The sequence below is a fragment of the Miniopterus schreibersii genome (assembly GCF_964146895.1).
Source record: "Miniopterus schreibersii genome assembly, chromosome: 9".
NCBI classification, from domain to species: Eukaryota; Metazoa; Chordata; class Mammalia; order Chiroptera; family Miniopteridae; genus Miniopterus; species Miniopterus schreibersii.
Window position 1 is genome coordinate 15,620,091 of NC_138118.1, and position 23,251 is coordinate 15,643,341.

Sequence of the window (23,251 nt, forward strand, 5' to 3'; positions counted from 1 at the left end):
AAATGAGGTCCTTGCGCTGAGAAAACTTCAGTTAGAAAGAGTAGATAATATATGCATGAAGCTATGTCAGAATATATCAGCTTCTTCAGTTGTTTAAAGGAGAACCCTCTCTATCCTTGGCCTGGAGGTGGGGAAGGCGAGTTCTTCCATATACAGTGAGTGAGTTCCCTTGTTTCAGCCCCTGCCTCTTTTGTTCGCCCTCTGTAGTACCTGTACATCCCAGGTTCTGCTGGGCACATTGGCCCCTCCTCCACTGCAGTTGTCTCCACTTAGATTCTGTAGACGCCACCCTTTCCCCTGTTTCATATTGCAGCAGCCATCCAGCAGCTCTGCATCCTCTAGAAATATGTTGAAATCACTTGTATTCCTTTTCACTCTTTTATGATAATTTAAATAGGGTATCAAGAGGGAGTGATGAAAAATAGCAGCCTACTTTCTTGAACCAGAAACCTGGATGGCTTTTGAAAAATAAAAGTTCTTGCCCAGCTGGGTGTGGCTCAGCGGTTGAGCGTCGACCTAGGACACAGGCGATCGGGTTTCGATTTCTGGTCAGGGCCTATACCCGGGTTGCGGGCTAGGCAGCCGATCAATGACTCTCTCATCATTGATATTTCTCTCTCTCTCCATCTCCTTTCCTCTCTCTGAAATCAATAAAGATATATTTTAAAAAAAAAAAAGAAAAGAAAAGTAAAAGTTCTTGCCCTGGCCTGTGTGGCTTAGTAATTAGAGCATTGGCCCACACGCTGGCTTTGATTCCCAGTCAAGGGCACATACCTGGGTTGCAGGTTTGATCCCCAGCCCTGGTCCAGGCATGTGTAGGAAGCAACCAATTGATGTGTCTCTCTCACATCAGTGTTTCTCTCTCCTCCCTCTCCCTCCCTCCCTTCCCCCCCCTCCACTCTCTGTAGAAATCAATGGAAAAAATATCGTTGGGTGAAGACTTGTCTAAAATGCCAGTATATTTAAAATATAAAGTCATAGTTGGGAGTATTAGCTTAGAGGAAATATAAACACAGTCCCTTATCTGAATTCCTTAGGCTACAGTGTTCTGAAATGTAGAGTTTTGGGTGTTTTTTTTTAAGGAATAGTAGACATGTATTTGATCTGAAACTTTTTTTCATCCTTTCACTTTATGGTTAAACAGAAACATGGAAACAGAAATGGTGGCTTCTACAAACACACACATAAAACATAACACAAATAAACGGGACAGGCTGTTTCCTTAGACAGTCTTTTCATTTCCTAGAATTAGTATGATATTAGCATACAAAGTGGCATTTGAAATTCCTAGTCCTAAAGTAATATGGTAATATTCACAAGCCAGTTTCAAATATAATACATCTGTCTTCTACGTGGTTAGGGAATTAGGTGAACCTACTGAGAGTTAGTCAATTATGTTAGTTTGAAACACTGTCTTACTAATTACAAACCAATATAAACACTACATGGATAAATGTATGAATAATTATCCTAGAAATGTAAACTGAAGATGATCTTTTTAGCTTAAGTATAATCATAGAAAGAAACATTTAAGAAAAACTTAACATATAACTGGAAGTTTTCTATTTTATTCAGGGAAAAAACAAAACAGGCATATGTGATTTAAGAATATAACTTAATTAACTTACACTCCAGAAGCATATTTACTTAACTCTCTCTAGACTTCAGGAAGCTGCTACTTCCATTCTCTTTCACTATACTCTGTTAATATTTAAGTACATGACAGTAAAAAAAAAAAAAAAATCTTAGTGTTGTGAATAATTATTTGAGAAATGCTTTGGAATTATGTGTGTAAAGTCTTTACCTCATTTCTTCTTAGTGGATCAATGAGACAATATTAGTGTCACTTGTACAAGAGATTGAGTCTGTCAGCACACAGATGAGACGCATGGGTTGTCCAGAGCTGCAAATAGGAGGTATGTGAAAGCAGAGCCCAGCATTTGATTTACCTTCAATGAATCTGCCAGGTGAAAAATCTCTTCTGTTTAACAACTTCCTGTGTTATCTTGAGGTGAAGAAAAAAAACTAAATGTCTATAATATAGTTTTTTTTTAATATTAAGTTTTATTGAAATATTTACTTACCATACAGTTCATCCATTTAAAGTCTACAATTCAAAGGTTTGGGTTGTACAACCCCATCACCATAATCTTAAGGCTGTTTCATCACTTCAAAAAGAAACCTCACATACCCTTTAGTAGTCACCTCTGCCTTCCCACCACCACCCATTCCCTAGCCGTAGACAGCTACCAGTCTTCTTTTTGTCTGTAGATAGGCCTCTTCTGGGTGTTTCGTGTAAATGGGATCGTGCAATATGTTGTCCTCTGTGACTGGCTTCTTTCACTTAATGTAATAATGTTTTCAGGTTTCATCCATGTTGTGACGTGTCAGAACCAGTATAATGTGCTTTTTTAAAAAGAACAACATTGCTTTATGACTACAAAAGCAATATGCAATGTTAAAGTAGAAAATTCGAGAAGTACAGAAATACACAAAAAATATTACCAATAATTCTGCTTCCAGAGATAACCTATCACTATCAATTTACTCCCAGCCAGTTATTTTTAAAGAAAACTATGATATTAACTATATCAATTGTAAGTTATCTCATAATTTAAGAACATGAAAAGTGTATATTTTGGAGTTAAAGAAATACGGTATATATATATATATATATGTATACATCTCTAATTAAATTGAAGTCATACTATTTTTGTTATCTGTTCCCCCCCCTTCTATTTTATTAAGTATTCTCCAGTATTATTTTTATGGCTGCACTATATTTCTCATATATATATATATATATATATATATATATATATATATATATATATATCTTTCATTATTTGTGTATTAGTTGTTTATAGATCTTCCAAATGGATCTGGTTGCTTCTTTTGGGGAGAGGGAAGGAGGGAGGGAGGAAGGAGGGGGGAGAGAGAGAGAGATAATCTGGCCACCTTGTTAGAAATAATAAATTGTAAGTAGAGTATATAATGCAAATTGTTAAGATAAACTATTATTGCTGTCATTTATTCCTTCAACATTTATTTAAGGAAGAGCATTTTAAGTTTTTTTAGCCTTAGCCACTTTGGCTCAGTGTTTAGAGCATCAGCCCCTGGACTGAAGGGTCTCAGGTTCATTTCCAGTCAAGGACACAAACCTAAGTTGGGGTGCGTGCAGGAGGCAACCAACTGATGTGTCTCTCTCACATTGATGTTTCTCTCTCTCTCACCCCTTCTGCTCTCTCTGAAAAGCAATGGAAAAAATATCCTCAGGTGAAGATTGAAAAAAAGTTTTTTAGAGATCCCAATGAATAATAATGTGTTTTGTGTGTTTTATTTTTAACAGAGGCTAATATTACCAGCTTGAAACAAGCTGCTCTGGTCAAAGCTCCTCTCATTCCAACTCTGAATACAATCGTGCAGTATCTAGACCTTACCCCAAATCAGGAATACTTGTTTGAAAGGATTAAAGGTAACTATTGATTTGAAGGAAAAAACAAGAACTTTTACACTACTTTGAGATTTTATAAATAAAGGTAACGTGGAAAAAATTTTAAGTATCACTAAGTATGATCTTATATTTTACAAAAATTATCTAATTATGGCTTAATTAAAGCTTATATTTGAACAACTTTTGGGTTTTATGTTTTATATACTTAAGAATTGTCAAAATAATATACTTAGCTTTGAATATGTTAGTTAATAATCTTGTTCTATATAGAGAAACTTAGAAATGAGCTAAATGGGCTCAAATGAATATTTCACTCATTTTCTATTCCTAAACTACCAAGAAAGGGTGCTACTCTGACATTCTTTATAATGTCAGCAAGTTGATTTTTCTTTTTTTTTCTTTTTATGTCATTTATTGTTCCTTTTTTGTATTTCTGTTATCTTCTGATCATTTGGGGAAATGTGATCTGAGGAGGCTGACTGGAAGAGAATCAGGAAATTTAGCCTCTCTGACACTCCCACACACTTTCTTTTTGCCTCTCTATTTTTATTTGGGTAAAGTGCTCATCACTAAGGCAAGTTTTAGAAATAATATTTCACTCTTCAGATTTATGGTAAACCTTAATTTGAAAATATTATAGTGTGACCCTTCTTTCCCCTAGGTTTGACTGAGGCTCAGGAATAAGCATTTATCATGACTTTTAAGAATCTTTTTATATAAGGAGAATTCACATATACATAAAACTAGACAAAATAGTACACTCAGCTCTCTTGTACCTAGCACCCAGTCCCAACAGCCGTCAGTCCCTGGGCAGCCTCTGCCCTCTCCATATCCCATCTCCCTCCTTTCTTCCTGGGATGTTTGAAGCAAATCCTATATATCATCATCACTTTATCTGTAAATATCTCCATAAGTACCTCTAAAAGATGAGGCCTTGAAAAAACATAACCATAATATAATTATCACACCTAATAATTTATTATGAAATATGCAGTCTATGTACAAATTTCGAACCATCTCCTAAAATGTGTAATTACTTTTTTTGGTACTGTTTATTTGAATTGGGATTCTAATATTATCACATGTTGTGATTGGTTGCTGTGTTTAAGTTTCTTTTAAGCTATAGATTTCCCATCTGTCATTTTTTTCTTTGCAACTTATTTGTTGAAAGATCTGGATTGTTTGTCCTATAGTGTTTCCCATGGTGTGGATTTTGCTGAATGCATACCCATGGTGTACTTTTATGTGACCCTCTTTTCTCTGTACTTCCTGAAAATTCAGGTTGCAATTTTTTGGCAAGATTGCCTCATAGGTAGGTTTGTATATCCAATAAAAGTATGTGTGTGTGCATATATATATGCAGATTATACGTAAAGTATTAATATATATCAAATTTACATAAAAGTACAGCGAACCCTGAAATGGGCCTTGTAGTTATCAATATTGTCCATATTTGATTCTCTCTATATATACATATTATATATTCACACACACTTTTTTGTTGTTCATTTGGAAGTATATTGTATAGGCATTATTACTTTTCAGCACGCAGATTCCTAAAAATTCTCTTACATTACCACAATACAGTTATTAGACCTTAAAAGTTAAAAATATTTCTATAATATTACCTAATATACAGTTCATATTCAAATTTCCCAGTCGTCCAAAGAATGTTATATACCCTTTCTTTCTTAACCAGGAATAAAGTGTAGGTTTACTCATTTTGTGTATTGTTTCTTTTTTTTTTTTGGTCTCTATCTCTAACATCTGCCACCTTTTGCCCACATGACATTGACTTTTTTAAGAATCCAAAATATTAGTCTTATCTCACATTTTGGATTTATATGATTCATTCTTCTGGTGATATTTAAGTTAATCTTTTATGTTTTGTATTTATGTTATGGGTCTTTTGATCCAATTTTTAAGATGACATGCTTCTCTTATTGTAACCCCTTAGCCTTTTTTCCTCATTTTTGCATATTCTTAGCTTTTTAAATATCACCTTTGTTGCTGCAGAACTTTCTCAAGGAGGCTGTATGAGCTCATTTCGATGGAATAGAGGTGGAGACTTCAAAGGACGCAAGTGGGATACAGACCTGCCCACTGATTCTGCTGTAAGTCTGTTTTATTTTTATTTTGTGTTGTTTTTTTATTTTGGAGAGAGGGGGAAGGGGAGAAGGAGGGAAGGAGGGGGGGGGAATCATCCATTTTTTGTTCTACTTATTTATACATTTATTGGTTGCTTCTTGTATGTGCCCTGACAGGATCAAACCTGCAACCTTAGTGGACCAGGACGATGCTCTAACCAACTAAGCTACTCTGCCAGGGCCTTTTTTCATCTTTGTTATTGGGTTTATGTGTTTTTATTTCCCCATTATCAAAATAAGTATTTAAAAGAATTTAGAAACTAAGAAATAAAAAATTAAAATTGTACCAGCATCTTGACCCAACAAGTGTTACTATTTTGGTGTATTTTTTTTCCCTTTACTTACATTGTGCTATTTTTAAATTTTTTTAATCATAGTTGTAATCATGTATGTAAAATTATAGAACCTTGCTTTTTTTCGTTTTTGCAATATCTAAGTAGTTTTTTCATTATTACACACTGTCATTTAACCATTCTCTTGTATTGGACCTAAAAGTTTGAGAAACGTGAGAAGAGAAGGGATTTTTGTTTTCCTATCTTAAATAATGTTGCAAGGAATGTCATGATGCACATTTCCTTCTTATTTGGAATTACTACTTTAAGAAAGATTCCTAGAATTAGATTTATAAGATCAGTGAGTATAAAGATTTAGGGCATTTAAGAGTTTTTCAGCCCATCCGGGCGTGGCTCAGCAGTTGAGCATCGACCTAGGATCCAGGAGATCGGGGTTCGATTCCTGGTCAGGGCACATGCCCAGGTTGTGTGCTGCAGCCGATCAATAACTCTCTCATCATTGATGTTTCTATCTCTCTCCCTCTCCCTTCCTCTCTCTGAAATCAATAAAGATTTTTTTTTTTAAAGAGTTTTTCAAAATCATGTTCTTTTTTTTATAGTGACTTATGTGTGAAAATGAAGTTTTGAATTCTGATATTCAAATTGAGAATTAAATAGATGTGTATTTTATCTTGGTTTTGCTGTTCGTTAGCTATGTGGGTGTGAATGATCCACTTAATAGAAAACTAGGAATGTCTTTTTTCATTTTATAGATTTCATCTTATAACCACTTGAAAGCATTTTTGCTAATTCTCTCTTTAGGGAAAAATTTTTAAATTAGAGTCATAAACACAGATTTTTTTAAAGGGCTACATCCATGATAGATTTTCATGCTGACTTTGAAAAATTGTCTCCTAATTTTTAGATCATCATGCATGTGTTTTGCACCTACCTTGATTCCAGATTACCTCCACATCCTAAATACCCTGATGGAAAAACATTTACTTCTCAGCACTTTGTACAGACACCAAATAAACCAGGTATAAGCCTCTCCTAAAAGAATGCGTTGAGCTTTTTGCATGAAATACATCTAGTGATTTTGTTTGTTTTTTTCATGTAGCATATTTCCTTTTCAGATGTGACAAATGAGAATGTTTTTTGCATTTATCAGAGTGCTATCAACCCTCCCCATTATGAGCTAATCTACCAGCGTCACGTCTACAATCTTCCAAAGGTACTTCTAAATGTAGAAGCTGCTATTATAGAATGTCATGGATGACTTGCTTTGATAATATTTTAAAAATTAGAGTCTCTTATTTATGAAATAGGTAAACTTTTTAAATTCAGGAAAATGTGTTTCTTGCAAGCACCCATTTTTAACTATAAAAGTATTATATGCTTAATTGGGGAAAGTATAAAGAAAAAGAAAAATCTTATAACTTAGAGGCAGTTGTTAACATTTTGGTGTATTGCTTTTGGTAAATTTCATTTTGCTCTTTCTCTGTAATTTTTTATGGGTTGAAATCATTTATGTAGTTTTATATCCTCTTAAAAATTAACTTTTATAACATAATTTCCATGCCATTAAAAATCTTCATAAAAATACTTTTTAATGGCTATAAAAAACTTCATCATAAGATTGTAACACAATTTATTCAACCATTCCCCGACATTTTGGATGTTTCTAATTCTTCATTATCATAAATATTGCTGAATGTACATCTTTATGCATATAGCTCTCTGCATTTTGGGTAATTTCTTTAGCCCAGAGTCCAAAAGTAAAATTCTAGGTTAGAGAATATTTTCAAGACTTTAAAAATATATATCAAACTACTTTGTAAAAAAAGGTTATTGTACCACTTTATACTTCTATCCAGGGTTTTAGTCTTGGTTTTAAACATGGTACACTTTACAGATTTGCCAATCACTCTTGCGCAGGGTCAGTGCTAATCTCTGTATCATTCCAATCCTAGTATATGTGCTTCTGAAGTCAGCACTATCCAGGTATTTTACTCTTTTTTTTCTTTTCTTTTTCTTTCTTTCTTTTTTTTTCCTGTTAATCCTCATCCAAGAATATTTTTTCCATTGATTTCTTAGAGTGGAAGGGAGAGGGGGAGAGAGAGAGCGAGACATCGATGTGAGAGAGACACACTGATTGGTTGCCTCCCACACTCACCCTCACTGGGGCTGGAATCCCTCCTGCAACTGAGGCATGTGCCCTAGACTTGAACCCACGGCCCTTCAGTCAGCAGGCTGATGCTCTAACCACTGAGCCAAACCAGCTAGGACCAGATATTTTACTCTTGTTTAAACATCAGTTCTTTTGATGACCTTTGCAATTATTTTTGCTGGTAATCATCTTTATTAAGAAATTTTACATTGACTATAATTATAAAATGTGTTCTCTACCAGATTCCCAAGAAAGAATATTAATTTCATTTTTTCAAGTTTAATATTTCAACTTTGTAAAAAAGTATAAGTGTTTTGGAACATAGAAGTTCTTTTGAATACCCATGCAATTCCTTTTTTTTAAGAAACTGTTTTGCCCTTGCCGGTGTCCTCAGTGGTTAGAGCGTTGGCCCGCCCACTGAAGGGTAGCAGGTTCGATTGCCTGTCAAGGGCACATATCTGGGTTGCAGGTTGCAGGCCTGATCCCTGGCCCCGCTGGGGCGTGTGTGGGAGGCAACCAATAGATGTCTCTCCGCCCCCCTCTAAAAATCAATAGAAAAAATATCCTCAGAGGAGGATTAACAAAACAAACCAGAAAGAAACACAGTGTTTTTAAAAGTATATATACTCAGATTTTTGAGTAAAAGCACTGAATCAGAGTAAATAGGTACAAGTTAATCAGTGAATTGAAAACCTAAGTTAGGAGCTAGTTTACAGACCAGAAATTACATATAATCATTTTATTTTAGAGATAGCAAAATGCTGCCTTGTAGTCACTTGTAGATAAAATAAATGTATGTTTACCTGTTACTTATATTAACATATAATTGAAGTGTGATTAAAAGTTTTTAATTCCCACACTTTTGTTTATGCTGTTAACTTGGGGGATAGAATATTTTGTGTGTGTAGTGTACAGGGGCACCAGCCTCGCAAGAGCCCTCTTCCAAGAGAGCTCCTTCCACATGTAGACACTTCGCAGTCTGTTTCCTTTCCCGCCCTCTTTCAGGTCTCAACTTAAAAATCTCTCCCTCGGGGCCTTAGCCGTGGTTAGAGCGTCGGCTGAGAACTGAAGGGTCCCAGGTTCAATTCTGGCCAAGGGCACGCACCTGGGTTGCAGGCTCGATCCCCGTCCCCGCTCAGGGCACGTGTGGGAGGCAACCAGTCCATGTGTCTCTCTCCAATCAATGTTTCGTCCTCTCCCTCCCCCCTCCCTACCCCCTCTCCCTCTCTTTCCCCCTCCCCCCCTCTTCCAGTCTCTCTGAAAAACAATGGAAAAATATCCTCAGGTGAGGATTAAAAAAATACCTATCTCCCTCAGGGAGGCATTCCCTGTCTCACCAGTCTGGGTCAGAGGCCCACATATGTTCCCATGGTACCCTCTCATAATATTCATCACTCTTTTTATAATTCTGAGCTTACTGTCTGTCTTTTTCTAGACTTTAAGCTCCTGATTACATGGATCCTCTCTGTCTTTATTCACTGCAGTAGTCCCACTTCCTAGCACAAAGTAGGCACTTTCTTTAATGAGTGAATGATAATCTGAATTAGATGGAATTCTGAGTTTGTAGAATGTGAGTTGATAGGATCTGCATTTACCTATTAGACTGAATCTTTTGCTTGTCTTGGTTTAAATCTTGCTGTCTTTTTTGTCTTTGTTCCAGGGCCGAAATAATATGTTTCATACATTATTAATGTTCCTCTACATCATAAAGACCAAAGAGTCAGGAATGCTTGGGTAGGTAGTTGTGCTTTAAAAACACCAGTACTTAATTTATTTACTGATTTTCTTCCTTTAAGATTCTGCAGGAGTTTCAAGTGGTTGACTTTGGGAAATGGGCTTGGGTAATGCAGGGAACTGCTTATTTCTGTCACTAACTTTAGCACTATATTATTTTTTAAATTATGAGTATGTATTCATTTTGATAAAAAATTAAAAATATATATTACAAAAATGCTCTTCAAAAATGGTAATGCCCCGGCCGGGCGTGGCTCAGCGGTTGAGCATCAACCTGGGATCCAGGCGACCAGGGTTCGATTCCCCTTCAGGGCACATGCCCGGGTTGCGGGCTTGATCAATGACTCTCTCATCATTGATGTTTTTCTCTCTCTCTCCCTCTCCTTTCCTCTCTCTAAAATCAATAAAGATATATTTTTTTTAAAAAAAGTAATTTCTAGCCCTAGCCGAGTGGCTCAGTTGATTGGAGCATCATCCCACACACCAGAAAGGTTGCGGATTTGATTCCCAGTCAGGGCACATACCTAGGTTGCAGATCCAATCCCCGGACAGGGCATGTCTCTTTCACATAGATGTTTCTCTCTCTCTCTCCCTCCCTCCTTTCCACTATCTCTGAAAAGCAGTGGGAAAAATATCCTCAGCTGAGGACTTAAAAGAAAATGTAAAGGGAAGTGCTTGGAGTAGTAAACAGATGGGGTCCATTCCAGTTCTGATAGGCATCCATGTTTTCAGTTTTTGTTTAAGCACGGTGTCTTATACATGTTCTAAAACTACATTATCCACTGCAGCAGCCATCAGCCACATGTTGCAGTGAGCATTTGAAACATGACTAGTCCAAACTGGTATGTGCTGTAAGTGCAAAACACAAACTAGAAATTGAAGATCTAGAAAAAAAAGTAAAATATCTATCTCATTAACAAGTTTATATACTGATTACATGTTGAAATAACATGTTGGGTATATTGAGCTAAATGAAATATATAATTAAAAATTAATTCCACCTGTTTCTTTATACTTTGATTTTTTAACTTTTTTAAGGTGTTTATTAGAAAATGTAAAATTATGTATGTTGCTTCCTTTTGTGACTCACATCACATTATATTTCTGTTGAACAGCACTGCTCTAGGGAAACCCAAGCTCCTGTTGTTAAACATATTAGATGCAAAGATTTAAAAAGACATAAACAGAAATTTATAAACAAATATAAATATTTATCAGCTTTTATCATATATTTTTAATGTGTGAAAAAATTAAATAGTAAATTCACTTTTGTGAGGCATCTAAACTACATGGTTCTTCACTTTTTTTAATTATAAAAATGTAACTTGTAATTGAGGCATGCTCAACTTAGAAATGTTTAAACAATACAGCTGTGTATAAACTAAAGATTAAAAATTCCCTTCTAATCAGCTTCTCTTGCTCTTCTTTGCACTCTCTGGAGTTTTGGGTGCATGTTTTCAGACTACTTTCTGGGAATAAAGTTTTGATTTTGTTTTTTTCATTTTGTTTAAAAATATATTGTACCCAACCATATTAGTTGTGATCTGCTTTTTAACCTGATGGTATATCTTGGACATTTTTCTATGTCAGTAAATACAGAATTTTTTTTCTAAAATTTCTAGCAGTATTTGGTTATAAATGTATGCACACATATGTATTAGAAGGATGGAGTAAGCTATAAATATATTGTTTTTTAAGTCTTCACTTACCAGAATTTCTGGAAGGCTTTTTTGTTTGTTTTTTGGGGGTTTTTTTGGAAGGCTATTTTGAAGTGAATATTTAATTTAGCCCCAGCCAGGTGGTTCAGTGGGTTGGAGCTTTGTCCCGTATACCAAAAGGTTGCAGGTTCGATTCCCAGTCAGGGCATATACATAGGTTGTGGGTTCAGGGACTATTCGGCATGCATACAAAAGGCAGCTGGTTGATGTTTCTCACATCCATGTTTCTCTCTCCCTCCCTTTCTCCTTTCCTCTCCCTTTCCATCTCCTTCCTCTCTCTCTAAAATCAATAAACGTATCCTTAGGGGAGGATTTTTTTAAAAATTACTTTAGAAATATTTTAAATAAACAATGAATTTTTAGTTTTATGTTTTAATTGAAAATTTATCTTTTCCTCTGTAGATCCAAATTAATATTTTGATGCATAAATGATTTACCATGATGACGTGAATCTTGTGTTGAGTGCCACATACAATTTGTCATATGCATAAAAATGTAAAAGCTTTAAAAGTACTCAGTGGAACAGTAATTTACTCAGAGGCCAAAAACAAACTGATACACTTTTTGAAGTGCGTATCTTCTTTAAGTGTACAACCTATATGTAGAAAATGAAACATTTTCTACTAAGACTAATTTGTGTTTTATTTATTTGGGGTTTTTTTAACCAAGGAAGAAAACTTTGAAATTAATTTTTTTTTCTTTAATATATCTTTATTAATTTCAAAGAGAGGAAAGGAAAGGGAGAGAGAGAGATAGAAACATCAATGATGAGAGAGTCATTGATCGAGCCCGCAACCCGGGCATGTGCCCTGACCGGGAATCGAACCCCGATCGCCTGGATCCTAGGTCAACACTCAACCGCTGAGCCACACCCGGCCAGGCTGAAATTAAATTTTAAAATCTGATTGCTTAATCTTTTAATATATTCTAAAATAATCAAATGGTTAAAAACTACTATCCTATAACTTAAAGAGAACAGCAAGTGGCTCAAATATAGTCCATTTGGAATCATGCCCATAAATCAGTAGATTGATCCAAAAACATTTTCAATTTAATGCCACATATTTGTGCCATTACTGGAATAAGATGAATGTTTTACCTCCAAAAGGGAAAAAAATCTAGACAGAATTGACCGCACAGTAATTTAAGTGTTCTGTTCAGCGAAAGACACCATAAATAAAGTTTAAAGCTAAATGTCAAACTGAGACAAAGCATTATAGTTGCAGCACATATAGCAAATCCAAGTTAATATTCATCACATGTAGAGTACGTAGTTAATTAGAAAAGAAAAATATAGAAAATTATCAAAGACACAAAAGACTTTTTCATAGAAAATGTGCAAATGGTTAATAAACACGAAAAGATGCTTAGCCTCATATACAAACAAACCCAAATTAAAACATTTTTCTATCAAATTGAGATTGATCATTTGCAGTGTTGGTGAGGGCATGAAAAAATAGGAAAACATGGCTGATAGAAATTACCTTTTTTGAAGGGTATTCTTGTAATATATATTTTTAATTATCAAAATTAATACATACTCTTAATTTTTAAAATCATATAGTGCTAAAAGTTAATGACAGAAATAAGCAGTTCCCTGTACTACCCAAGCCCGCTTCCCAAAGTTAACCACCTGAAAGCCCTTTTCCTTCTGATGGTCCGCCCACGGTTACAGTAATAGAGGTGTGCAGCTCCTCTTGACTCTTCAGTGTCGGACACAAGTCGATTGATTTCTCTCTCACTCTGTTAGATGAGTAATTTCTCTTCTAGCCCTCTTCTCCTCTCCTCAGACTTTGAATACAGTTATATTACTCTCCGGAGTAGAAGTCGATTTTTCTTTTTGTTATATGCAATATGGTTTAGTTTAGGCTATATTAATAACACCTATATGCAAATCCACTAAAGCATCTCTAATAACTGGAAAATTCCTAATTCAGGTCAAATAGCCAAAATTCTCTAGGAGTCCTATCTCTGTATTCTCCATTTTAAAAACTTTGACACATTTACTTTGACTTTACCTGCTAAAATTGTCCTGTTAACTATCTGATACAATAGTTCTTAAGGTCCACTGAAAAATTAATTTTCAACACTATAAATGCACTTATTCTAAATTCGAGTTTTAAGCACAATTAAGAAAGTAGTTACTGTTACTAGAATTCACCTGATAAACCATGTGTACTGTAACTTACTACAGAATAGTGTTAAATATCATCAATTAAACGTCTACTCCTTGTTTTAGTTATTTGAGAAAAGACTTCAATGCTTGGCAGTCCGTTCCATTAAAACTTCTTTTTTTTTTCTTCATAGGAGAGTTAATCTTGGTCTATCTGGCGTGAATATTTTATGGATTTTTGGCGAGTAGTGGGTCATTTAATTCCAAACATTTGGACTTTTATTTGCCTGAATCAGAAGTTGAATCTAAGCATCTCTGAGTCACCACCTCTTTGTTTTATGACACGTGTGTATGTTACTCTTTAGATTTAACAAACAATTAACTATTTTGGAAACTTCCTTGTGAAAGTATGTCCTGTATCTTCTACACCAAAAGACATTATCCTTGATTTTTTATCACATTTCAGATTTTTCAGTTTCTTACAAAACTACAAGCTTAAGGATTGTTGTTGATCCAGAACAGTGCATTCCTCCCTTAATTAAATAAATGCGAGTCCCTTTTCATTGTAACTTCCAAATAAGAATCATCTACCCGATTCTTCCCCACAAAAATTGATTTTTCAGTTACATTATTTAGTATAAATGCTTAAAAAAAAAACAAGCAAATTGCTAGCTTTTTTTTTTTAATCTCTAGCTTTCCCCAGTGTTTGGCAGATCAGCCCAACACCCATATTTTAAAAATAAGATCAACTTCTAAGTAATGTATTAGTGCATGTGTATTTTTTAAATATTATTGAAAGAAGTTTGACAGTATTGTGTTTGAAAAGTCGTCTTGCATTAAATGTAGCTGATAGAATTAAACTCTTTGGGTCTTAGTTAAGAAGCTGAGGATATCAAGAAAACTAATGCTTTGGTTTTCATTTTAATCCTCACCTAGGATATGTTGTTTTTGAATTGATTTTAGAGAGAGGAAGGGGGAGAGAAACAGCAACTGGTTGCCTCCCATACTTGCCCCAGCACAGATTCAAACTGGCGACCCGGGCATGTGCCCTGGAATTAAACCTGCCACGGGGCTCTGACCAGCCAAGCCACTGGCCAGGGCTGCTTTGGTCTTAATAACTCAAGTCAAATAGGGAAAAGTTTCTGAGAGGCCTGTCTCTGTGTTCTCCATTTTAAAAAATTTAATTCCATAATATTGTATGATTTTAAAAGTTCCCTTTAAGATCATATGATATCTTATGTTTAAATTTTTTAGGTATGTTCAGACTATCTGGAGAGTAAGAAGTAACCAGGTTTATAAGTTTTATTGACTCTCCTTTTTTTTTTTTATGTATGTATATAGTATCCCTAAGGCCAGCCAGGAGTTGCATATATTTTCTGGATTGACATATTAGACTGCTTCCATCACCTGGAAATAACTAAAACAACTGCATGCCAGTATTATATGTGCAGCCCATTTTGTGTGATTTTGTAAATTCTCTCTTTTAAAGTTGTTTCTGTTTTTTAAAAGTCATATGTCCCCAGGAAAGGAGTTCTATTTTTTAGCTGTTTTTGATATATGTTAATATGTTTGCTATGGTATTTAAGAGGAAAGTATCAAGTAAATGTGTGGAAATATAAAGACATTTTAAGATCTAAGTCTGCTATTTCAATAGTTATTAAAGGTGTCATGGGCTAGCAGTTGTTTTGCTGTTAGACTTTTTGGTGTGTATTCTTTATTAAAAGCAATAAGGAGAAAATGTTAGCAATGCATAAAACAAACATTTTTTTCTTCATAGGACTTGGGGCAGCTTTTAAAAAGTCCAAAAATTCTAAGCTAGAATATTTTATTTTTTTAAATGACTGTCAAAAAGTACAATATACTATAAACATACATGTAAAAAGACTAGGCATAAAACAGAAGAGATTTTGTTTGCATGCTAAGTCTACTGGGGCTTCCTGTACTCTGGGCAGCTTTCCTGTGTTAACTTATCTTCACAGGTGTTTGAGCCAGCTTATACTTTAATATGGCCTTTATTAAAAATTCACACTCAGGAAGACAGTACCCTGCAAATATGGTGAAGTTTTTTGGTCCTGTGTTAAAATGAGTAAATATCTACTTTTCTTTAATTAAATGTTATTTTATAGGATATTTTTCACGAGTTTTTATTGCTCGACTCATCTTTATGGGCTCACATCCATTGATCTTCTAGATTATGTTCCCTGGATCATTTATTCTTTTTTCTCTGAATACCAGCCTTGAATTCAGCCAAATTTGTTTAGGGGCATAGTTAGGTGTTTATAATTTAGTTCCTACTGAGACTTAAAAATGCTATTTTGCTTGGCTTTCTCAAACAGATATACACTTTAAATTGATTTTAATGGTAAAGACATGCAGCAGGTGGATGGGACTTCTAAACGCAGCTTTGTAATAGAAACCCTTTAAATGTGGGCATTCCTCACAGGTCTGCCTTTGGTCCTCTGTTTCACTGTATTATGCTTTTCCTTGGAGATCTCATTCATTCCACCACTTTATGTATCACTTCTCTGCACTTGATTCTCAAGTTCATCACCAACCAAAAGTCTCTCCTGAGCTCTAGTGTTACATTTCCTGAAACCCATCAGACATGTCCACTTAGATATCCTGCAGACTGTGTCTGAACTGAATTCCTATCTGCTGAAACCAGCTCCTCCCTCTGACATCCCTTTTTCTGTTCATTGTATCAGCAGTTGCCCATGCTCAAAACTCTGGTGTCATCTTTGATTCCTTGAGCTCCCTGGGTCCCCAATCCAATCAGGCAGCAAACCTCATCCATTCTTTCTTAACAATGTCTCTTGCAGCTGTCCCTTTCCATTTCTGCTGCCACTATGCTCATTTACACCCTTATCAACTCACATAGGACTACTACAACAGCCTAATTAATCTCACAGCTTCCTAATTGTTGCCATGCTTCCAGATTTTCCAATTCATCCTGCACATTCTCTTTGAATTCATCTTCCTAAAACACCTGTTTGGCCATTTTATTGCCCTGATAAACTCCTTAGCCTGACATTTAAAGCCCTCCGCAATCTGGTCCCAAGCTAGCCTTACCCACCCAGATTCTTGACTCCAGCTGGTGCAGGCTGCTCCTTGCTGGGCTCCCTGCAAGCTACCTCCTGGTCATCCTGATCCCTCTCTGGGGATGCCCCTTCCTCCTGCGCAGTCTACCTCTGCCTAGAGACTTCATTCTAATTAAATCTGCTACTTTTTGGAGCTGGTCCTGACTACTACAGCTGGCAGTCATTTTTCCTCCAGGGTGATTAGATCTGTGCCCCTTTTTTTGGCACTCAGTACTCACATGAATGTGCTCAGAAGTGACTTCTAGTCTCTCTAACAGTGTGTCCTTATATCTTGCCCCATCCTCATAAAAGAACTGAATTTTTTATTCATCTGAGCTGTACTGCAGTTGAGGAGTACTTGAAGACCTAACTCTACTTTTAGAGAGAGGCTTACATTCTCCTCTTTGAAGACAGGCACCTTTGGAGTAGCCCAGCACCCTGGCTTTCCTTTTGTGGCCAAGGAGGAAGAAGCATTCCCAGGGCTGGACAGCTGCAGCAGGGGGGACTGCCTGAAAATAAAAAGTAAAGATGTTAGGAAAACAACACAACCAATTCTTGGCACTCTTGAGGGTCTTCTATAGTGAGCTGGGGTGAGGCCGTTGCACTCAGCGGCAGCACACTGTCCCAGATGCTACCAGGTCCACTGAGGGATGGGAGGAGCTACTCGCTCACTTGTCCCTCCAGCTGTCCTCGGATGGTGTGTGTGAAGGCAGGGGGCAGAGGGCTGAGCTCTCTGGCAAGAGGTTTTGGGGAAGGATCTGTGTGGGGCCTGGTCGGCCACTTAGAGAGGGATTTGCACAGTCAGCACCTGTGCTTCTTGGGCCCCAGTGACTGCCACATCTCTCACTGGGTATGACATTGGCTCTCTGCTGAATCCGCAGGATTAGTAGGCATTAGTTCTGAGCCATGTCACTAATTTGCTCCCTGGATGGCCATCAGTAATTTCATTTCCACAGTGAATGAACTGCACTGACCTGGGGGGGGGACAGGTTATGGGTTCTCCGGGGATGGCAGCTCATTTGGGATTAGGAAAAAGAGCCCAATATAGCAAGATGGGCATGGAGAACAGATTTGTTGTCTCTAGGACTCTGTCCACTTAAGATAGCAGTGACCCAGAGATATTTCATAGCAAAGTCACAGATAACCCCGGGCACTAATATGAATGAAATTTAAAGCTTTAAGTAAATTTTTCATGCCCCCAAAACAAAATATTCCAAAGTCAGTCTGTCTAGAAGAGCAAGTGGCCTAAATGGGCTGTACCTTGAGATGACTGAGCTTTGCCACTGATTGGGGCAGGGCAATTAACATCTTACACTAATTTCTGATTAACATAAAGATACTCCCATACCTCAGAGATCACTGAGAAGCTAAAAGTGAAAATACTGGATGATAGAGCTTTTAGGTAGTTAAAAAAAAAGGCTTTTAAAAGTCTGTCAGCCCTGGCCAGTTTGGCTTAGTGATTAGAGCAACTGCCCGCAGACCAACGGGTCTCAAGTTCAATTTCCAGTCAAGGGCACATATCTGAGTTGCAGGTTCTCCCCAGTCGATGTTTCTCATTCCCCCACCTACCCCTCTCCTACTCTCTCTCAAAATCAATGGAAAAATCCTCAGGTAAGGATTTCAAAAAAAAAGTCTTTCAAAATAACAATGTAAAACTAGGAAATGGCCCCTTTGGCATTGTAACGCAACTATGTCATTTTTGGGTCATGCTGAGCTACATACAGATCTTCATGGCCTTGACACTCACATCTACCCTGACCATCCTAGCCCAGCTGTATCTGCTGCCTCCTCCCTCTGTCCCTCCCCCGCCCCAGACCTGGCCACCCCCCAGTCATAAACAGTACTGTCCTTGTAGCCTAACGGCTGGGCTTTCTGGTCTACCAAGAAAACACATTCTCCTTCCTTTGCCGTTGCTAAACTGGAGGGAAAAAATAACAATCCTGAATCAGACTCTGCTTTCATGAACTGCGACCCATAGGAGGAAAGTCAGAAGGTGGTGATCTGCTCTGTTGGGGGCAAAACTTGTTTTTTTAGGAGCAGCAGCCAGGCATGGTTCTTCCTCAAACACGTGGTGTGTAAACTGGAGTCGGGCAGTTCTGTGATAGTTTTGGCTCAGGATACAGGCATTAGCTTACTAAGCTCCAGCTCCAAAGAAAGGCCCTTTGTGTTCCTTTTGGGGAGGGGTCTCATCCACTGGACAGCCTGCGGGCCAGAGAAGTCCAGCTAACTCATGAAAGAGGCTTGGCAGAAAGAAGCCTGAGCTAAAGCCACCAGCCCCCAAACGCGGTGGTTTGAGAAAGTGTTGCATGGCTTCCACTCAAGTTTGTTAACCACGCTTAAAAATAAAGTTGGTGCAGTGTCCTGCTTGAGTTCTTTAAAGTCTTTTTTATGCCATCTTGAAAATTCCTGGAGTTAAATACCTCAAAGTGGTGGTTATTCTCCACTTAGAGCAAGTGCCTTGGACAGAATCTGGAGGCAAAGCCCACATCCTAGAATAGTGTCTCTTAAGTAAGACTAGGCATTTTCTGTGTAGCCAGAGAAATTATATTTCCTTGAAGCTACTATATTACTCTTAAGTTGCTGCTTTTTCCCACCTCACAACTCTATTTCCCACACACGCCCCCTCCCCACTTGCCCCCGCCCCCCAGCAGTTTCTGTGAGAGAGGGATCTTTGAGTGTTGCTGGCTTGCTCTCCTGCCCCTGTCCTGGCAGGTGCAATAGTGGGGCAAATGCTAGAACAATACCCAAGGAAAACGCAGCTCTCAGAACTCCCATAAACGATGGAGATTTCTATTAGGCTGCAGCTTCCTTGAGGTCCTTGAGGGCAAATGTGTATTAGGTGCTTAGTAAATATTTGTTGAATTAATAATTGGCTTAAGCAGACAGTTCACTTGAAAAACAAACCTTTTCTTTTTTTGGACCGGAATTTTCAGTGAGTGTGCTTTTCATGCTGAGCTCTCTAGCTGGTGAGGAGAAGTGTGGCAGAGAAGCAAGGAACTGGCAGTTGGATCTAAACTCAGGAGAGGCCAGAGGGCTCATTGGAAACTGCATTTCCATGCATTCCTCTTTGGTGGGCTCCATGAAAACATTCAATAGTAGAAACATGTATGGCTTGGGGGTGGAGGGGCATCTAGATACATATCTGCCAGTATCTCAGGATGCAGAATTGGTAGCATCGCAAGCCCTCACAGCTGGAGCTGTATTTGGGCGGATGCAAGGTATGAGGGCTGGGAACACTGATCCGGTCACAGGACACCATTATCCTGTTCTCTGAAACACTGGAGTTTTCTCCAAGTATGTATCTACCTGGACTAGAGGGTGTATTTTCTGAGCTGTTTCTCTGGAATCTGCTTTCTCTCATGGGGAAATCAAGATGGCCTTAGTCGCCCTGGCTGGTGTGGCTTGGTTGGTTGGGCATCCTCCTGTGCACCGAGAGGTCACTGGTTTGATTGCTGGTCAAGGCACATGCCCAGGTTGTGGGCTCAATCCCCAGTGGAAGGGCATGTGGGGGGCAGCTGATCGAAGTTTCTCCCTCTCTCTAAAATCAATAAAAACATTAAACTTTTTTTTAAAAAAAGATAATCTGGTCCATGGTCATAGTCCGCTCCTGGCCAGGGTAGCCTCACAAATGCATACCCTAATTACATTTACTTTGAACAAATGTGCAAATGTGCAGGCACTTACAGAGCACCTGCTCAGATCTGTGAACAGAAGTGCAGTGATGTATCCCCTCAAGTTGCTTGCTGTGTAAAAGTGGAGGTGAGATTTGGAGAGTATGAGGTAAGTGCCCACAAAGAGACCAGGCTCCAGGGCTCATGTGGTTGTGAATCGGCCACCCCCTCCACTGCTGGTGGCACAGCAAATTGATACAACCCTTTAGAAACACAATGTGAGACTATGTGTGTTTTTTAGTCACTCCTGCAGCATAACACATTACCCCAGAACAGTAATAATCAGTGTCTCCATAGGTCAGGAGTTTAGATAGGACACAATGGGGAGGCTCCTTTCTGGTCCACAGTGTCTGGGGCTGGAAGAGACTCATCTTAAGGCTTGTTCATTCACATGTCCAGTGGCTATCTGGCTGTTGACTGAGGACCTAACTGGGAATGTGGACAGAATGTCCACATGTGGCCTGGGCTTCCTTATAACGTGGGGACTGAATTCTAAGGGCAAGTACCTTAAGAAAGGGGAGGTAGGACACAAGAGTATTACCTCTATAACCTAGGCTTGAAAGCTCTGGGAGTTTTTAAAAATATGTCTTTATTGATTTCAGAGAGGAAGGAGAGGGAGAGATAGATAGTAGATAGAAACATCAGTGATGAGAGTCATTGATCGGCTGCCTCCTGCACGCCCCCGACTGGGAATCGAGCCACAACCCCAGCATGTGCCCTGTCCGGGAATGGAACCGTGATCTCCTGGATCCTAGGTTGATGCTCAGCAGCTGAGCCGCACCAGCCGGGCAGCTCTGGGTTTCTTTCCCTGCGTTCTGTTGATCAAAGCAGCTGCAAAGACCTGACCAGTTTCAAAGGGAAGGAACATAGGGCCCACCACTCAATGGAAGGATGTCTCATATCGCAGCACGTGGGATGGGACATACACTGATGTGACCATTTTTGAAAAACTACAATGTGCAGTGCTCCGCACCCCACTCCCCACCCCCCCACCCCACCCCTGCAAATATTGTTATTATTTGGTTCACTGAACCCAGGAAAATATATCCTAGGAAAATAACTGGGGAAAAAAGTATGCCTAAAGCTGTTCATCGAGCGCATTTTGTCATTCACATAATAAATACCAATCGAAGTAGTTTGCTAGGTGCTAGGGATACAGAGAAGACTGAAGACGCCCTTTTTTCCTCAAAAAGCTCCTAGTTTATAATCGCCAAAACAAAACCCATCCACATACCCAGTGATGGATCAACTCTGAGACACATCCTTGAGTGAGACACGCACAGACTTATTTTGACCTCTTTTTAAAACTCCTAGAACCTTGAAAAGACTATAGATAGATGGAGGAAATGTTGGGTAGAAGCAAAAAAGTGTGCTGTGATTACAATTATATAAAAACACGCATTCAGGTGGCCAAGGCCTAGACACGAATATCTTCTCACTCACCGTCCCCTTTACCCACTCAGATGTGAACTCGTTGAAATGGGGAGATGGATGATTGTGTTTTCATTTTCAATTCTTTTCTCGATGTTATATTGCTTTTACAATTGGAAAGGTCCAGGGAAAAAAAGGGGTGCAAATAGAATTTTATAGGTCAAAGGAAGAGAGAGCTCTGCTGTGAGTGAGAAGCCGGGGAAGCGGCAATTGAATTTCAGTGGGAGGGGGGAGCAGCAGGACTTCAGGACATGGGGACAGGAGGAGGGGCTGTCTTGGGGAAACTGCAGAGAATCCAAACACGTGTTTAGGGGAGCAGGGGGAGATGGGGCTGGAAGGAAAGGTGGGCCTTGTACTGGGCTCAGGACTGCAGGCTTTATCTGTAGAGACGCTGAAGCTCTTTGAGAGAATTAAGCCAAAGCAGTGCTGAAGGAAGGTGAGCGACCGCAGTCTTGAAGATGGACAGAAGCCGGAGCGGCTGCAGGCAGGAAGACCTGCAAGGAGGCCCCTCAGTCAGCAGGGCCTGGACCCCAGAGGTGGCAGAGAAGACAGGAGAACATTGGTGGGAGACATAGGCACAACTTGGGAACCTGGTGCACACAACTCCAAGATTCCCATCCAGGTGGTCATGAAGACAGTGGCACGAAGCAGTAGAGCGAGGAGGCAGAGGAGCTGGTTCAGAGGGGAAGAGGAATTTTAAACACGTTGAGTTGGAGCTGCCACTGGGACATCCAGATGGAGATGACAACGGATAGTTGGAAATGTAAGTCTGGATCTTAGTAAGAAAGGGAGCCCCACTTTTGGCAAAACAATTTGAACGTATCCCTCCTGCTGGAGTGCTCTTCCCCCAGCTGTCTTTACAGCTCAAACAGCACCTCCTCGGACCCTTTCCTGCCACCCTAAAATGGCACCGCTGTCACTCATCACCCCCCTTACCCCACTCAGCTCTTCTTTGTTGCACACACGTGAGATTTTACTTGTTATCTGCTCCCCTCACCAGCATCCCCTTTAAAGATAGGACACGAATCTTCCTGTTCGCAGAACTGAACATTAAAGGGCAACTATGTGCCAATTCACTCTTAACATAAGTTTCTAATGTGAGATAACAAAAAGCATGTGTTTCTCTGACTCCTTCAGCTCTTAAAGGTTTAAAAGTTTAAAGGTTTAAAGGTTTAAAATGTCTCTGCCATACAACTCCGAAGAAAGGACACACACAAACTGTTTCTTAAGGCTCCTGGATGGTGGCAGACACTTCCAGGTACATCCCGTTGGCCAGCCCTTAATCACATGGACACATCTAGCTGCAAAGGGTTCTGGGGAAAGTAGTTTTCGTTCACAGTGGTCGTGGCCAGCTAATAATCCTAGCCCTATGAGAAAGGAGAGGATGGGGGATATTAGACAACAGCAGGAGTCTGTCACTACAGGAGATATCTGAATAACCCACAGAGCCGAGGCTGTGCCTGA

The 23,251-nt window shown here is 38.7% G+C and overlaps 1 protein-coding gene across 3 annotated transcripts in view; it reads left to right on the forward strand.

Annotated features, from left to right (window-relative positions):
* TMEM209 (transmembrane protein 209) overlaps positions 1-14,211 on the forward strand; it is a 30,434-nt gene extending 16,223 nt beyond the window's left edge. For 2 of the 3 annotated variants that reach the window (XM_081146930.1, XM_081146932.1), the window contains exons 9-15: positions 1,820-1,916; positions 3,350-3,475; positions 5,471-5,568; positions 6,799-6,913; positions 7,010-7,107; positions 9,704-9,777; positions 13,803-14,211. In XM_081146930.1, coding sequence (XP_081003056.1) covers positions 1,820-1,916; positions 3,350-3,475; positions 5,471-5,568; positions 6,799-6,913; positions 7,010-7,107; positions 9,704-9,777; positions 13,803-13,857 — 663 coding nt within the window. In that variant the 3' untranslated portion in view covers positions 13,858-14,211. Of the gene's footprint in view, positions 1-1,819; positions 1,917-3,349; positions 3,476-5,470; positions 5,569-6,798; positions 6,914-7,009; positions 7,108-9,703; positions 9,778-13,802 lie in introns of those variants that run through there. The other variant, XM_081146931.1, reaches the window with a different exon arrangement.
* The last annotated feature ends 9,040 nt before the right edge of the window (positions 14,212-23,251 follow it).